Raw genomic sequence first — 19741 nt, 5'->3', positions numbered from 1 at the left:
ATCTTGCCAAACCACGTGGTGATGTTTGTAAACACTGGCGTGCGGAAATGTTTGTTTACCACATCACGTGGAACATTACAATATGGAGATTTATGCTTGTCGGCATGTTTTTACTTCAAATTTGCAAAGTTATAGAACCAAGAAATTAAAAAACGAAGTTTTAATTATCTATAATCATTATTTCAACAGAGAAGACGTTTATTCTCTTTAAGTCTAGATAAAAGTAATGAGAAGATAACATAGATTATTAACGCGAAAATTTAACAGAAATACTTTAATAGCAATATTTATTGTTTCTGCCGTGCAAGAGACTGATCAAAATAAGAGGCACATCCAGAAAGTAAGTTTCCCACGCGTCCCATAGCTACGAAACCGTATATTGCGCGAAGCGACTGCATGCACGTGAGAGACTAAGGTCCTAGCATGGCGCATGCACCAGCGGAACTTTTCTAATATCGTCAGCTGTATCGTTGCAAAAACGTCAATGCTGACCCTATGCGTCTTGCTTTGTGTTCTGAAAGTCAGCTGCTTCAGCACCCACTTGGCACACAACTTCTTGAACCACAAGCGCTCCGTAACAATGATGTGCAATAGGAGCGGGAAATCTGCGGAACTGCATGCTCATGACGTTAGGCCCATAAATCTGGCACAGCTGATCATGGATTTCAATCGGCGCTATGCCCTGTGCATTCAAAAACTTTATCAGTGCTCGCACTTCACACGCGGCGCGAGCTGGAATAAGAGGGTCCACCTTCAACCACTGCCACGATGCTACTGAGTTCCGCTGGCGCATGCGCCATGCTATGACCTTACTCTCTCACGTACACGCAGTTTCTTTGCGTAATATATGGTTTCCTAGCTATGGGACGCGTGGGAACGATACTTTTTGGATGCGCCTCGTATGTAGTTCTTCACGCAATGTGAAATTTTTAACAGATATGCAGTGAGGATAGCGAAAAACTGTCACTGAAACATTCACATTTGAATTGCTATCTGGATGTTCAGGTGAGAGCTCAATTTTTGTTACGATTATTTGATATATATCCTATTATTCCAATAAGTAATTTAACACAAGCCAATTTTGGACTGATATTTAGAGAAAGGATTCCGTATCCTTACTTCAAAATTCAAGTAGACCTTCCCTGTATTTGAAGTATGAGAAAACTAACCATGAACATTACAAAATAAATAAGTAAATAAAATTCTAGAAGGATTTCATTTATCACGATGTTCGGTAATATGCCCGTTTAGTAATCTGGAGATCTTAGATTAGAAAATAACACTGATTCTATTTCGTATTTTCTTTTAGTCCTATAATAAAATACAGAATTGAATTATTAGAAAGGCTCATATGAATGTTCTAACTGCACATCCAGCTGCGTCCACGTCTAGTATGACGAGCATAACCGATTCTAAGTTTTGAATCCAGGATCTCTCGATCACGAGACGAACATATTACCGATAAACCATACAGGAAAGAAAGAAACATTCCGCACTAAATCCACTTTATTTTCTCTGCAATTTTTTTTTTTTTTTTTAATTTCTATTTAGCCTGTACGAACCTGCATGATAGGCTTTTGCAGATAATCCTTTCTTAATTAGCTGGTTCGCAACCTCCACGGTACCATCTCGAGTACGACAGTAGACAATTGCACATGCTCTCTCATTCTATAAAAGACAACAACATCAGCCCACAAATAATAATAATATTCTGTACTGCTATATTACCTATACTCCCAAATATAACTTAAAAAGTCCACATATACGAGGGTAAGTCAATAACTAACTGCAATATTTTTCTGTTTCTTTTCAGGTTAGCTCTACGCGATTGTGTACTCACCAGACACTAGGTGCCACGTTGGCTTCGCCTGTGGTAGGTTGCAGTGTTACCACATCAGTCCACTTTGCGCTGTTGCGAAGTAAAGATGATTGCGCCACTCTCTGTGTGCACCAAAGAAGGACAGCATTCTGTCATCCGGTTTTTGTGTGTGTGTTCTGAAGGTTTACCCGGAGCGGAAATTCACAGAAGACTTTCAGCACAATATGGAGAAAATGTACTGCCACAGCGAAGTGTTTATCAGTGGATTGAACAGTTCAAAAGTGGTCGAACGAGCGTGAAGGATAAGGAAAGAGCAGGGTGTGCAACTACAGAACAGACGAGTGACTGTTGATGAAGTGGCAACCCGTATACAGATTAGTCATGGTTCTGCAAATGACATCATGCATAATAAAGGGTGTCTACAAAAATTTCAAAATGAAATTTCGTGACTTTTCCGTGACCTTTACTTTACCAAACCAAAACATTTTATAACATTCTCAATAGCGAATTTGGGTGCGAATTAGGCTAAATTTTCATGCATGCGATAGAAACGTGCTTTGCTTGTGATTAGGTAGCATTTAAAACCGACCATCGACATTTTTTGATGATGAATTTTGACGTTTTATACAACAAAATTTTCTAGTTGTACAGATTAAAAATATCGTGACCCAAAAGCTAAATTTCGTGACTTTTTCTTGACTTTTATGACCGTTTTCTGATTTTGTGACTTTTTCATGACTTTCGTGACTTTTGTGATCGATAGACACCCTGATAATAGTATCAACTTTCACAAAGTCTATGCGAGATGGGTTCCGAAAAAACTAAATGAAGAGCACAAGTGAAACCGTGCGAGAATCTGTCAGCACCTACTGGATCGTTATGTTAACAAAGATGAAGCGTTTCTCAGGCGAATCATCACTGGAGATGAAACGTGAATTCATCACTTTGAACCAGAGAGCAGACCAGAGCATGGAATGGAAGCACCCCGGTTCTCCCATCAAGAAGAAATTCAAGGGTTAACCTTCTGCAGGGAAACTGATGTTCGCAGTGTTTAGGGACCTACAAGGGTCAATCCTGGAACATTATCTGGAAAACGGCTTAACAGTATACAGTAAAAGGTACAGTGATACGCTGGTAAGCAAGTTGAAGCCTGAAATTCGTAATAAATGCAGAGGTCGATTGTCGCAAGGCGATGTTGTGCTGCATGATAATGCGCGTCACATACCGCCGCTTACACCGCTCAAACTCATCAGACGCTGCGTTTCGAGATGTTAGGAGCATCCTGCATACAGTCTCGATCTCGCTCCGTAGGATTCCCATCTGTTTTGTCCATTTAAAGATGCTCTCAGAGGCCGTCGATTCAGCTCCGCTCAACAGGTGAAGGAAGCGGTGCATTCGTGGCTTACTGCGCAACCACTTTATATATATATATATATATATATATATATATATATATATATAGAGAGAGAGAGAGAGAGAGAGAGAGAGAGAGGGTATTGGAAAACTTGTGCAACGGTGAACCAGGTGCATTGAAAAGCTGGGTAACAATGTTAAAAAATGATATATAAAAAAGCATTGTACTCTTGTGGTAATAAATAGTAAAAATTGATTGCAGATACTTATTGACTTACCCTCGTGTATATATACTGGGTGTATCAAAAGTTCGGGCTTATAGGCCAACTCCGTTGGGAATGAAGATACGGAAAAATGGAAAGCGAGAAAAGTTGTTTAAATATAGGTTTTCAACCTGAAATTGTAAAAGCAGCCATTTGGACTCCACGTTGCTCAGATCCCCTATGTTAAAATGAGAAAGCAATGTTGCCGCTTCTGCAGGGTTTTCCTTTGGGCCCTTACCATACCAACAATCCAGCATTGCTGGGAAAGGGGGCTTGAGATGTTCTAAGTTTCATTACACAACAATGCGCACTTTCACAGTCTTATTTTTGCGTGCCCTTACGTTCCGGTTTGCGTGCTCGCAATTTCTTCATTTCATCTTACATTCCACCACTTTAGATTGAAAACCATGTACTTTCAGCAACTTTGATCTCCTTCCATTTTTTCGTATCTTTACTCATGTGTTGCCCTATGACCCCGGACTTTTGATACACCCAGTATATATACCAATATTTAAAAAAAAAAAAAATATGTAGAAAACTGCTGAGCACATTTAAACTTGCACGGCAATTAATCAAATTTTGTATAGTATTTTAGGCAGAAGGGAAAAAATAATACCTAGGTAATTATTAGAGACCGAATGTTAGGCAAAATGCCTATTTCGTAATGTCAAGAGATAAAGGAGTCCCATAAAGAAGGCAACTTTTAAAATGCCCGCCATTTCTGTTCTGGTAAGTTGGCAGCACTGAACGTTACACGATTTTCATATGTTGTCTTTGTGATAAGTCACGAAGCACCGAACAGCGCATGATCGTCATCTAAATTCTGTATGGGTATTAATGGAGCTTCACGACTATATCGGTCATTATGACAACATGCTGTTCCTTCGTTAAACGCTCCATTCCTACCCGATACCCGACTATTTGGCCATCCCTGCATTACGTGATATGTCAGAGACAAACTGATTAATTGATTTGTATTAGATGCATGCAACAGTTCCACTCATTCTTGGTGTGGAAATAAAAGTGCGAACAACGGAAACTCGCTTAGAACTGCTCAAATTTGCCACTGCAATCGATGAACTAAGTTGTGGGGCTGAACCTGGATTTAAACGGCATCGGGAGTGTCACTGGTCACCTCAGCGACCTCAAAAACTATAGATTCGACCCTAATATCGTTCCTTTCTTGATAATTTTAATATTTCTCTTCCTCCCCCCTCCCGTAAGTTGCACTATCAATGCAAAAGAATAATAAAAAAAATATATTCCAGGCCCGAATCTCATCTATGTTGAAAATGTGATCGAGATCGGTCGGGTGGTTCAAGAGTTATTAAGTCACAAAAGTAGTACCTTTCATTTTCATGTATTTTTCTATAGTTACATCGTCAAACTGAAATGATTGAAATCACAAATATAGTCACGTTCATTTTTATATACATATATAGATTACTCAGAACACATTTCGAAACTACGCAACTTCTGAGAAAAAAAAACAGTACATAGCTAATGATACAAAAATATTTTTAAGATTGTTTACATAAGAGGAAAACAATGAAGGTTGTGACAGTAAACATAAAAAAAAACATGTTTTCCATACAATTTGTAAAAAAATAAAATAACAGGGTGTCTACTAAAATTCCAAAATTAAATTTCGTGACTTTTCCGTGACCTTTTCTTTCCCAAACCCTAACATTTACTAACATTTTCTAGAGCGAATTTCGGTGCAAATTGGGCCGAATTTTCATGCATGCGATAGAAGCATGCTTAGCTTGCTGTTTGGTGCGCGTCTAAAGCCGACCACAGACATTTCTGGTTGTGAATTTTGACCTTTTACAGTCCAAAATTTTCCAGTCTATACTTATATTTGTACAGATTTTAAAAAATCGGGACCCAAAAGGTAAATTTCGTGACTTTTTCAAGACTTTCGTGACACCCTGTATAAAGAACAGAAATAATAATTCCTGGAAACTTTACGTTCTAACAATTTAAATCATATTTTTGTTTATATAATCCAGATCTTAAATTCCCTCAAATGTAAATAATATTACTCTCTCCTCTGTGGAAATTCCGGTGCATAATATCCGTTCTCTCTGGAACGTTCTTCAACACCATTTCTTCTTGTTGCTTCTTATGTACTCATTTTAGAGAATTGTTTTCAGGAAGTTTCTTAGGAAAACAAAACTTTAAGGAAACAAGGTCACCTGAAAAAATTGAGCTTAAGTATCACTTGTTATTACTTGAAATTCTTCATTTTTTCAGGTATAAGCAAGTATAAGCAAGTAATAAGAAGTGTGTTGGAAAAAGGTTTCACGGAAAGCCGATATTTCGCACAAAAATTTCACACAGGATACACAGGAGAGTTTACCATTATTTATGTGACACGTATCCTATAGTGCCCATTTAGTTTGCATATACTTTGAGCATACCTTGTTAACGCTTTCCCAGTCATCTCCAAGCGATGTGATGATGAAATCTTTCAGGTTTTCATACGGATCTTGCAGCGTATTCCGGAATTCTACATCGTAAAAAAGGTTAGAGCGAAAACATGGAATCTTAAACTTTGCTATAGGCTCACGAAGCTTTAACTGATGCAAAATATCATCTGCAACCTAGAAAAAAATAAAAAAAAAAAAAAAAATATAAAAAGGGAGTGAAGTCAAGATACAATATGGACTGAATGAAACGTGTATTGTCTTGTTCAAAAAAATCTGGCAATCCATCTCGTTTTCTAAAGCCATGCACTTTTACTTATAGTTCGAATTAAATCAAACAAATGCGGCTTCCTTTGGCCAACTCTGACCCTCATTTAGATCCAAAGTATTGGAATTTCCTATTGTCAGAATTTTCTTTATATATACAACAAATATGAATTTGTGTATATATTTATTTCACTGAACACGCCACTAATACCCTGTTCGAATTTTTTCCTGATTTATTTCAGGTTTTATCATTAAATGACTCTTGATAACAATATCTGAATCGTTATCTTTATTGATCCCCCAAAGACACATTAGAATTGATGTGTATTCAATGTAGGCGTACCGTACTGTTATCCTATATATATTTAATGTAAAGATCCATACTACGAATTTTTGCTCAAGCAGCACTGAAACACTTGAAATATCGGATGTAATAACTGACAAAGGAAAACAAGCAAGTCAGTTATTCGTTGTAAATTTGTCTATTTCATTCAGTGTATCAGTAATAAATGTGCGAAGTTCAAAAAGACACTTTGCGGACACCCTGTATTCGTTCTATTACGACACTTGACTTCAGATCCAGCGCGTAGCTCCACAGTTGCATCTAGTGGTAGATTAAAGAATGGGACTAACTTATCCTTATAGGAACCGCTCCAATAAATTTTTGGGAGGATCACTTTCGATAATACTATGCACCTTACGATACTTACACTTTTAAACTAAATTCTAGGATATGGAGCAATTAAATGTTCAAAAGATCCATTTCCGCTTCCAATAATTTTCAGCAACGTTAATTAAAGCGAGAAACAAGATACTAACCCTACACGAGCTTAGGAACATTACATTTATTATTAATATACCAACCTGAGCACTGGCCGTAGCTGTAAGAGCAATGCACGGAACTGAAGGAAATCTTCGTCTGAGATTCCCTAATTGAAGATAATCTGGTCGGAAGTCATGGCCCCATTCACTCACACAATGAGCTTCATCCACAACGAAGTACGATATTTTATCGTATTTGTACAGCCTATCAATTATACCCTAGAAGAAAAAATACCCATAAGACATTGCACTTAATTCCTAGTAACGTAATTCTTATTCAAAATAACAGAATTACCACTAATTCTTCAAATCAGTATATGAAAACATGCAATGTTGCTAAGTAGCGTACATAACCTTCGTTCTACTTATCATAGGAGCAATGTGTAAAAACATTATATAAATATAAAATAATTTCTTAAAAGTTTATTTCTTACTTCCCTACTGTCTGTTTCACTCACGAGTATTTACTCCATTCGGGTGTGAATGTGAGGACTGTTTCTTATTGAAGAGACCTTTTAGGACGAGTAAATGAATACACCCAATAACCTGACAGAGACCTTTTACAGGGTGTCTACTGAGTTTCATTTTCAAAATTCCAGTATATTTCCAGTATATTCAGTATAACTATTAGCAAAATTCCTGTACCCAATATACTTTTTTTTTTTTTTTTTTAAGTTATTTGGAATAATCACACTCTCGATGATTTCAGGTTTGTAATTGTTTTACCATCAAAAGAATATTTTATTTTTCATAAATTTAGTTAACCTTGATTTTTAAAAACATTTTTAAAGGGCCTCCCAACTCCCCTCACAGCCCTCCACTCCACCCATTGCTTTAAATGTCTAATTACAAAATGTACACAACTCTTGCTTTGGAAACAAAATTTACACTCTCAATGGATACAAAATTGTTTTTAAGATTATTAAAACAATTACAAAAAAGTATTGTTGACAAATCACCAGTTTCATGACTTTTCCAGCATGTGGATCAAAATTCCAGTATATTTCCAGTATTTACAGTATCAAAATTAAATTTCAGTATAATTCAAGTATTTCCAGTATTAGCAGACACCCTGTTTTAGGACAAGTAAATGAATAGTATTGTCTTTGAAAGGGAAAGCACCTCCTGTTGCGTCTTCTTTTTCGAAGCTGAAAGGGACGCTAACTCCAATCCAACCAAGGCGGGGAGGCACGGTGGCTCAGTGGTAAAACGCTTACCTCAGGAGCGTGGGGTGCTTGGTTCGATCTCCAATCAAGTAAATTTATGGTGGACAACATCGTGTCCGTGGGTTTTCTCGTGGTACTCTCGTTTGCTCCAACATTCTCATTTCACCGTTTTCCATCATCATTCACTTGCCTTAATCACAGTCTTCCTTACCCTAAAGGGCATAATCGTGGAACGTTAAACTGAAATATTTCACTTCATTTCATTTTCAAATACTTGATCATTAAAATTGCTTATTAAGTACATAATAATAATAACTAAAACTAACATGAATGGTGTTTTTTCGTATGTTTTTAGTCTGTATTTGAAATACCTCTCGCAGGTACTCTTTGTCAGGGTTTAGACTTTCTTCTATTCACGTTTTCACATAATCTTACTCATTATATGCAACATACAAGATTATAGGACTAGATTCCAATATATATATATATATAATCAGGTAACACCACTGTTGTTACAATAAAACTATAGTGAAGAGCTGCAAAGAAGAATGTCTCTTAGCCCGAAGGAAGAGCACCCACGGGAAGTACTTAAAATATAGGCTAAAAACACATGAAAGGAATATTATTCAGGTTAGTTTCAACTATTACTTAATCATTTTCAACCTTCGATTCCTGATACTGTTATTACACATCTCTATTACAATGACACTCGTGTATAACGACATGTCCCTTGATTGTGTCGTTATAACCTGAGTTCAACTGTATGTATTGTGTACCCTCACACAGAATAAAAACCGTACGGGAAAAAAATAAAAGCCATTGTTAACCATTCCAAAGACAATGAGAGTGACGCGATATATCTGATTGAAAAGGAAGATGAAAGGAGTACAGTACTAGTACCGAACTCAAGACCTGTACCGACTGAAGGCAACAACAGACACAAAGCATCCAGAATTGGTCAATCGAAAAAGTGCCGTGTTTCACAGTACAAATCCCAACAGGTTTCGTGACGAGGACAAATACCCTCATTGCTAATGTCCCAATTAAACACCTAATAATCAATCAATTTGAAACTGGCACAAGTTGGTGCAGCTTCAACGAGTTATTCTATTTTCATCTCCCGTATGCATTAGACTTTGCACTGTCAACTTACCGCCTATTCGGTTCCAAAGCAATTTCCTGAAAGTCCGCGAAAATGACTTGAACATATCATTGTCCGGGAATCAGGGAAGATGTTATCATGTAGCACCCGTACAAATGAGGTCAAGTTGTAGAACAAAATTATATATACGTTTATATAGTTGAATAAATCTATGTGAACATATGACGATACTGTCTTCCAATTTAACTGAACATATAATACGAACTCCAATTACACGAATCACAAAGAGCATGGCATTATTTTTGACTGAAAATCCATTTGTAAATGTGTAGATATCATTTTTCCATTTACTTTACTTCAAATAAATTTCAAACTTTAACCCTGCCTTCCGTTCCCATACCTCTACGTTTACGAGCAAAAATAACACAGAATCAGACATGCGTTAAGAAATATTACAACAAAATATTTAAAAACAAACAGTCAAAAAATGATTAGTGAGTTGTGAATGTATACGATGGTAATCAATTGAATCGGTGAGTAGAAAAAGAATTCCAAAACATTCCAAAAATAAAGGATAACATTCCACGATAACAATTTCTCTATAACTAAATATCCAATCCCATTACGTTTTTGGAATTTTAGGAAATGAAAAGTCTTAACATACGCTACAAATCTCCCATACAGATATTTTTACCTAAGCAATTGTATTTCCGGTAAGCAGTTTTCATTTTTCAAAAGTGACGTGCTGGGGGAATATTCTCCTTTTTCTACTCACTGATTCATATTAAGAACTGAAAATGTTTTAATCTAATTCTCTAATGATTTAATTATTAATACCGAGTAGTGACCGTTCTTAAGACTTTGTAAAAAAGTAATTGCTCTATACCTGACACGAATCAGTAGCTGCCTGTTCAGGAGTTATATACAGTAATTTTGTATTCGGTTTCACACAATTCAAGTCATTCATCACTCGCTTCCGATCATCAGCGCTCATTTTAGAATTGATTGATTCAGCAACTATGTTGAATTTACTTAAATGTTCCATTTGATCCTGTCAAACGAAAGAAGAATACAATATGTTTAAGAACAAGAATAATGCATTTTAATAATCACATCAAACAGTAACTAGAAAATGATTACAGTAACTCTAATGCATGTAAACGATAAGATATTTAAGTTGCCTTCTTGAAAACTAATCTATGGCTTAACTAAACGGCGTGACAAACATCTTGGCATTTGAAGGCGGCGCTCCAAAATCCCTTTAAATGCTGCCAGCAAATGAGAGACCAGCGCTATTGCCACGTTTATTTTGTACACATCCACGTCTATCTCCTGTAGTTTGTCTGTTTAGCCATAGCTACACCCCTTTACCACTTGGCAACGTCGCGCTAGAGCTTGCGTTTTATTCGTTTAGCTGAAATGCTAAGATGTTTGTTACAGGCTTTAGTTATAACAACACTGCAGTACATGTGGCAACACATATTTAGTCATTTTTATGTATGGATTGTTGGGTATGGAAGTTGGTTATTTGAAGTTGTACTGAAAGGAACTATGCGTATGCTCTATCCGTTTGACAATGTTAATATTCAGTGGGAATAGTTGAATGTTTAATTGAAGTGGTTGTTCTTAATAAAAATGAGTTGACAATATTAGAGGATTGTAAGAAGTGATATCGTCTTGTTGTGAAGTACGATTATTGTGTTATAGCTAATGTGGTTGCCTTAATTAAGGGTTGACTTTGAATCTTATGAGTGTATTGGAGAGTGGCGACTAAAGAAATATACAGGGCAAGTCAAAATGATGGACCCGATTTCAGAACTTTTTGTGAAATCTATAAGTAATAAACATATGTTGTTGTGAGACATGTACTAAGAAAACTACACTGTCAAAGTTTTCTTTAAATATATCACAAGCTTTGTACAGTACAACCCCTCAAATCCGAACCCCGGAAATCCGAAAACCCGGCAAATCCGAACACGTTCTCAGGAGAAAAAAAATAACTACAGCTAGAAAATGAAAAAAAAAAAAAAATAGATTTAATCACACAAATTTAGTTTTTTTTTAAAGGTTTTAACATTTTTAGACTCAATGCTTATATTAAATCATTATCTAATTATATTCTTACAAGAAGACAGTTATAGATATGCAACAATCATTTTGAACATGAGTGTACACCCGCCAGTCAAGATCACTGCCCTTTCGACCACTGGGCCACCCTGTCTAACCTCAATCGTTGTTTTACCGCCAATTCAGTGACGAAATAAGTACGTAATATTATTTCCCGGGTAATCCGAACCCCCCGAAATCCGAACAGGCTTCAGCCCCAATTAGTTCGGATTTGAGGGGTTGTACTGTATATGAGCACCTCACATAACACGGCATACATTAAGCCGATAGTCTATCTCCTGCCAAAGCTTTTGTAGCATGTTCTGGTTAATATCTGCAGTGGCTGCTGTGATGTGGATATGCAGGTCATCCAATGTTGTTGGAAGTCGTGGTGCGAACGGCCTTTTTCGTAGAAGAGTCTCTCCGATATTTGATACGGAATGCCGTTGCACACTAATCAAAGATTTGTTTACGTGATAATCACGCGCCAGAGAAATCTCTCTTCTCCAGTCAACGCCATTTTCCTTAACTGATGACTCTAAGTGGAAATTCTAATTGTAAATTAAACTTTGAAAGTTAAGCTTTCAAAGCGCATGTTTCACAATAATATATATTTATTAAATTTCACAGAATATATTTCTGAAAACGGAGCAGGACGTTTGGGCGCAGACGTTTAGGAGCGGCCGTTTGGGCGCAAAGCCGTATATCTGAATAGGTTTATCTACTTAAATGGGTTATAATGTATTTCATACCTGGAACCCGGACGTTTACGCACTAAAAGATTCGAAAATAGGCACTAATATCACAAAGATAAATAACTGCACAATTTAAAATATTCACAAAGGTGAAAGTGAAATTGCATCCCAATTTTCTTAAAAAGGCTATCTTCAAAAACTAATTTTCGTTATATTATAGTATGTCCTATGATAAACAATCACTGAAAGTCTCAGTTCCATTAAATGCTTGGTTTTGTTCTAGTAAATTTTTGTATAACGCAAAACGTACATGTATGCAGTGGTTAAAAAAAAAATAAAATAAAATAAATAAATAAATAAAAAGGAAAATTTGGTAACAACAGAACTGTCACCCTCACCAACTTTCCTTCGACCAGCCATAAATAAGCCCTCATACTGAGTTTCCTGCACCACCCACAGTGTGTCGGCATCAGACAGCAACTGTATACGAGGACACTATATACAGCAACTGTACGTACTATAAGTAAACTTATTTGGATAAAAGGTTTCGCGCCCAAATGTCATGGTCTATCATTTTGACTTGCCCTGTATAGTCAATTGCCAAAAAGTTGACAGAGTATTGCCTTTACTTAATTTGGCACGAGTAGAGTACGATTCATAGACACTTTAATATACAGGGTGCCCCAAAAGTAGATATACAGTTCCGTACTGATCAACTCATTGCTTTTTATATCATTTCTTATTGTTATCCATGAGGTAGACTTAGTTTCTTTATTATTTGTTGTTAATGTTATTTTACTTATATCTTAAGCCCGGAACAGCCGAAGCAAATAAACCCATAAGCTAGAATGTTATATTTGATTAATGCGTGGGTGTATACCTACTTTTGGGCCACCCTGTACAACTGCAGCCCTTTTATACTGTAGGAGCAACAGCCAGTGTTCACTACTCATCTGACTGTCATACTATGTAACTAACATACATACAAAACAATGTAACATTGCTATCGTTGTAGGACATAAATGCGGCGAAAGCACATAAGGATAATACTCTACTAACTCATTCCTTCCAAGATAATCACATTATTCATATAAATCAATGTACATTCAGAGCTGGATTTTCTCTATTTTCTTCACCGTGAGTTTTGTCAACTATTAAGTATGTTCTAATATGTTTGTCTTTTCTTTAGTCAATTCTAATGCAAGTTCTTGCCCTCTTCCGTGCTTTCCTTTTTTTTTTTTTTTTTTTTTTTTTTTTAAGTCTCTTGTGCCTATGATCCATAAACCATGCTTTAATAGATGTTTTTTCTAACTTTATACACAGAGAGTTTCACTGAAGTCTCACTCCCAGCTCCTACGTTTGTTACAGCGCTTTTGTATTTACTTATTTACTTGTTATTTATTAGCTGAAAAACACGATCTTCCCACGAAAAGAAGAAGGTATAGAAACCAGCCTGCATGTACAATACAATGGAGGTCCACTGTACTTATGTATTACCAAGGCTCATATAGCGGTCTGGTCTCTTGTAAATAGTTGAAAAGTGACCAAAAGCACACGAAAAAGTGACCAAAATCTCAATATGCCCCTTTTTGTCTTTGTCAATTTCTCCATCACCTCTCCCTTTGTTTGTTGTTTTGTTTCATCTTTTTTTCTTTACTTCGTCTTTCTGAGCTTCCTCCTTTCTTAGGTTTTCTAAGTATGCTTTGTAGTTATGGTAAGCAGACTTAGCAGGTGTTAAGAAGCTTCTGAGCAAGTGGAACCAGTTCTGACCTATTTCCGAATTTCTACATCCTAGACATAATACTTAACTTAGTATTGACAGTTCTCAAAGCCATAAAATATTCTAATTCATCACCTACTCTTAAAAAGAAGATACAAGAAGCATAACACAAGACGAACATGATGAACCACACAAACGCACACACACACACACACACACACACACAACGTTGAGCGGAGCGTTAATCATTACGAGATAAAACTAAAAGACTATTATGATAGAAGAAAGAATAGACACTGAAGGGTTCTCAACCCCACCTTGAGAGCTTAAGCATCCACCAACCACCCACTGTGCTTTAGAAAGAATAAAAGCTGAAGTGAGAATAAAGCTGACTGTTTCACATGTGGCAGCAAGTATTGAAGCTTTCAGAAGAGTAATGAGTAACAAATTTCTACCTTTTTCCATTTATTTTTATATTTTTCTTAGAAAACTGCCAATGCAAACATAAATCACACGAAAAAGTCATTTTACCTCCTAAAAAAGTAACTTTTAGTGACCAACTTGAAAAAAAAGCAACTTTTAGTTAAAAAAGTGGCTCGCTATGGGACCTGCATTATGTATACCCTTATAGCTTCAAGCTATGAATATAGTATGGCTGTATATTGTGTCATTTATCAAACGGTTGTACCGTACAAAACATTGTATTTGTCGTGCCATGTTACATTTTATATGTTAAAATGATTTTATATTATTCCACTTGTGCTAAATGGTTATTATTTACATGTACTCTCTGTCATTAATTCTCTTGAGAAAATGACACAGATACGGTCTTCCACATTTTCAGACTAAAAACCTGAGACACCTTTTGAAAATTTCCAGTACAGTCACAATTAGGGATTTGCTTTTTCCTGAAATATCAGAATTAAATAATTGGCCAGCACTCACCGAAAAGTGACAGAGTAGATCACTCCTATTAGCTAAGTGTCCATGATTAATAAAAATGTTATTTTTTTAAGTATCACCAAATGATGTTAACTTATCTTTTTGAGAAAAAGACGTGACAACTGTGGAGTACGAAGAATTTTTTGAGGAGACAAATTATGTAAATCCGAGATTGTCACACTGTAGGAGCCTTATACATGTACAGTCTTGTTAAAAAAAATCCCAAATAGCCACCCTCCCCCCCCCCTTTTTTTTTCATAAGTTCTGTACAATTACTCACAGTTATAAGGACGAGTTATCATCTTTACTACTTTTCAACACATTCAATATTAGTGAAACTGTTATGTGAGTGACTGGTAGGTAAGTCTGGTCTTATATATATATATATATATATATATATATATATATATATATATATATATATATGAAGAGTACGGGGGAATAACGATGAAAGTCACATTTTCACACTTCGGAGATATTAGCTTTTTAAACTTTGAAACGCTTTATTTTATGCATTTGACACAATGAGCAAGAATAAATGGAATGAAGCATAAGGTCAACAATCTGACAATGCACCAGAAATGTTCCAAGAGGTTATATTTGGTAACAATGGAGAAAATTCAACAATAGCATTGTAATGCAAAAACAAAAGCGGAAAAAAAGATGAATGTCCAGAAAATTGAGTGAAAAACGATGAAAGACACTTCTCTCCTCTAACTTTAAATGAAAATTCTACATCACTGGAACGGATAAACCACAAAAAGATTTAAAATGATAACAAATAAGAAGTATGCTTCACGCACATAACTACTAATTGGGGAATACATCTCTGTATGTTCATTCCTGATGCGGTAAATTTGAATAAAACATCACCGACTGCTTTGTGGTAATAAGTTTAGAGATTTCCTGCAGGTCTTTTCACTTCAAAGCAGACATTGGTAAGTCATGGGAATACACATCGCCTGGTAAGAGGAACTCTTCTCCTGCAGCCCAGATGATGTCTGCTTCTTATTAATTTCCTCTGTAAGTACCACTGTTTCCCATGGACTGTTGTAACTTGCGAAGCGCATAGACATAATGCGTGGCTGTTCAATCTCTACTTTGACTTCCTTCAGGGGTCTGGAGGGAACAGGTAACTTCCTTTTGTACAATCCATTAGAGGCAAAGAAATGTGTCCAAGCCTTCAACATCTTCTGTTGGCACTTCAAATATGAAATGGTGGAGCATTGAGACGACTTCATCTGCCCCTTTCTTAGCCACTGTCTCGTCGTACCCATAAAAGACTGATTCTCTCGATGGCAGCAGATGAATATTGAATAAATGCACTGTTAGTTGTCGTTTATAATACACAATATTACTAGCTATATTCGGGACTTGCAAATTCGCCTGAAAATCCATAGCAATGGCTTCTTCTTTTGTGGTTTGTGCGCAGCGTTGTCGACACTGACGTTTCCTGGAATAAAATGTTTCTGCTCGCCGCAAATGTAGTTCTTTCTTAATACGCAAATCATGCAGGTCCTTTTCCTTCTTCCTGCCATCGTCATCTGAGTTCGCTTTGGATGTCAATTCTTCTTGCAATAGTTTCTCTTGCGCCTTCATTGCATCACATGCACAAAATGTATCTGAACGGGGATATCCAAACGCAATGTTGTACTTAGTATTGAAAACACGCATGTAACTATCGTATGAAACATGGTTGTTAGGGCACATTGCTAAAAACATGTGATGCAGCTTCTTACCATTGAGTTCTGCCGGCAGATAAATCCTGGATGATTTCTTCAATGAGTAATGTGCTTTCCGACCTCGAAGAGATGGAATGTGTTCATGAATTTTTTGTAAGGTTTCCTCGCGTAAAGAATGTGGTCGATTTTTGTGCTTTTCTCGTCTATTGGGGACTACTGTACCACATTCTTTCAACTGCTCTTGAATAGTCTGTAAAGTTCTCGCTGATATGCCATGAAGGGCCAAAAATGCTTTGTAGCAAACCGGTATTTCCTCCATCACATCATTTCTTTTAACCCTCACTTTGTACTTGTACGCATTATCACGAAGATGAGCCTCATTTTGATTTTTTCGAGGGCGCCTCCTATTCACTAGATTAACTTCAATTAAACCGCTTAAATGGAGCCGTTGAGCATCTCGATCAGGCAAAGAATTGAAATGACTGATGATATCCCTGTCACTTCCGTGTACACTTTCAAAAAACTTGAATTTTCTACACTTACAGTCTGCACCTGTTTCATGCGTTTGTTGGCGTAATTTTTTGGAAGCGTCCGACACACGTCCATGTCCTCTTCTTTTCTTGCCACGTTCTTTTGCACCTGGGCACGAGTTAACATCCATGTTAACTCCATAACAGTGTTATTATTAACGCACTTCTCAGCAACACGACTGCTCTATGTAAAGGCATGTGTCTACTGGCAGCTAACAGCGTTGCAAAACAATCTTATCATTCGATCGAAAGTGTAACAATACAAAGACTTGTTCAGCAGGAAATTGGACTTCCATCGTTTATTCAGCGTATGCTGTGACATTCATCTTTCTTTCCTCTTTCAAGGTTTTTAAAAACTCGTTTTACATGGTACTAAAAGCGTTTCTGTGGAAAATGAATATATGTCCAGAAAGCTCATGCTGACCTCTACCGTTGGCCTCCATAAAATAAAAATTGTTAAAAATGGACTTTCATCGTTATTCCCCCGTACTCTTCATATATATATACAGGATCTCTCCTAAGTCCATTTATATACGTCATCTCGGTATAATTATTGAAGATGCGAAAAATGATAACAAAGCAATGTTATTGGAAAGTATGGGTTTTCATCAAAAATGTTGGAATTTTCGGAATTGGACCAACCGTTTGGGTTCTACACTGGTATAGTGCCCAATGGTAAAGAAAAATGCAACGCTGCGTCTTTGTTGAATAACAATGAAAGAAAGTGTGTGTGGTTTGAAGTATCCTGGACCAAGAAGAATAGAAGGGCCAGGCACAATGAAGGATGTGAAGAAGGATCACACGCAACGTCAATCCAAGGCAGTGGCGTTAACATTAGAAGGGGAAGGGGTAGGTACGAAAAAGAAATTGAATTTATTCACGGCAAACGTATTAACTGCTTAGGGATGTCAACGAGATAAGACAAGAGGACAATTGAATAAAATTAGACAGGGCTTAAGCACCAACTGTAACACATTATAGTTTAAAATACAATATGTGTTGAAGCCTTGGTTAGTATTTCTTCTTTTGTTACTATACATCAACCATAGTATCGCAGATTATCAACCATATTCCATATACATGCGTATAATTAGCGTTAAGTATTTTAATTTTATTTTGAATTTTGTTTACCTTCATGTATGTATATATGTGTAACTGTGTATTTCTTTGCTTTCCTTTTGGCTTCATTTAACGTATATAGTATTCAAGTTTTTAAATATAGTTTTTCATAGTGACCGATGGAAATTTCCAGAGGTTTGGGACACTTTGTCTACCAGGGGTGTCTACTAAAATTCCAAAATGAAATTTCGTGACTTTTTTGTGACCTTTGCTTTATCAAACCATAAAATTTCGGAACATTCTCAAGAGCAAAGTTGGATGCGAATTAGGCCGAATTTTCATGCATGCGATTTGGTATAGATTTTGTAGCGTCTAAAGCCGACCATAGACATCTTTGGTAGTGAATTTTGATGTTTTGTAGAACAAAATTTTCCAGTCTGTACCTATATTTATACAATTTAAAAAAAAAAAAATCGTGACCCAAAAGCTAAATTTCTTGACTTTTATGACCGTTTTCTCATTTTGTGACTTTCGTGACCGATGGACACCCTGTCTACTTAAAAAAAAAAAAAGTAAAAAAAAGAAAGTGAAAAATAAAATTAGTAAACGACCGTTAATGGACTACGACCATATAAAAAAACAAGCTTCAGCGCTATTTCGTTCAGACGGATGCTTGGGCTGCTAGAGGATCTTGATGAGAGTTGAAGGTCGGCCTTGCCTTTGATATTGTTTAAAAAATTTTCTCTTACAGGGATCGGTTTGAGTAATGACCGAAGAAAGACAATAAGTGATTCCTCTGGAGCCAGAGTGGTGGCTATAGAATCTTTCCTATTTCTTATTACGCTACGAAATAATTAGGGACTAACCTCAGTGATGGCTAAAGCAAGGGATAAAGTGATTTCCTGGAGTCAAGAGTAGTTGTCAAATTAGGGCCAATCCTACCATCTTCTGATATCTGTCTGATATAAATATCCTCCTGACATTTTTCCGATAAGTGTTCAACAATGTCCTGATAACAATCAGGTGACTGATAAACCCTATCAGCTGGTTGGTACTTTCACAGGAAGTTCAATTGCCTATTAACAGCTATCAGCTACTTGTTAGTTGTCGTGTAGTGAATTATGGACGAAATCGAAGAATTGTTGATGGTGTCCGAGGACGATGAGGAGATTGTTCAATATATTGTCCGAGGCCTAGAAAACCATTTTAGCTCGAATATATGCCAATTTATAACGATAAGTAGTACCCGTTGGCTACAAATGCCCGCACATAAGCGCCATGTAATTTGTGTAGTTAGAAGATGAAGAAATATATCGTATATAAAATATAGAGTTTAATTATTGAAATTGAATGATATATAAAAACATATCTAAATTATTAATCTAATTTACATATTTTTAGAGATGGAATATCAAATAAATGAATTAATTAAAAGCTCAGATTGTGTTATTACGTGTAGTATTATAAAATGTAGTTTGTTACTTAAGTTTGTGTTTGCCTTTACGATAGTGTACCCCTAGACAATAACGTGCATAACAAAAAAATACCGGCTCATTTCTGTTTCCCATGTTTTCAATAGGATAATTTAAACAAGCATACTGAAAACGCACTTGACGTTTCAATTGTTTTCAGTATGAGCAACAGAAAACCAACCAATCAAATGGTCCGTTAAAACCTTGCTTCGGGTTAACTATCTGACAGAGTATACATCAGGCACAGTATATTGTAGAATGAACCACGGGTTAAAGTAACTGACAACTTCCTGATATCTAATTCTGACTGATAG

At 36.3% G+C, this 19741-nt stretch overlaps 1 protein-coding gene across 1 annotated transcript in view; it reads right to left on the bottom strand.

The window, feature by feature from the left end:
• The window catches only part of LOC145681264 (ATP-dependent DNA helicase Q5-like), a 71922-nt gene that overhangs the window by 42615 nt on the left and 9566 nt on the right, over nt 1–19741 (bottom strand). Inside the window, exons 3-6 of the mRNA XM_081752844.1 lie at nt 10108–10272; nt 6996–7172; nt 5859–6041; nt 1563–1668 (exon numbers count right to left, since the gene is read on the bottom strand). Coding sequence (XP_081608970.1) covers nt 1563–1668; nt 5859–6041; nt 6996–7172; nt 10108–10272 — 631 coding nt within the window. The remainder of the gene's footprint in view (nt 1–1562; nt 1669–5858; nt 6042–6995; nt 7173–10107; nt 10273–19741) is intronic.

Source organism: Thermobia domestica, chromosome 3 (assembly GCF_964235325.1).
Source record: "Thermobia domestica chromosome 3, izTheDome1.hap1.1, whole genome shotgun sequence".
In the NCBI taxonomy this organism is placed as follows: domain Eukaryota; kingdom Metazoa; phylum Arthropoda; class Insecta; order Zygentoma; family Lepismatidae; genus Thermobia; species Thermobia domestica.
Note: the sequence above shows the minus strand (reverse complement) of the source record. Positions and strands in the feature narration are given on the sequence as shown.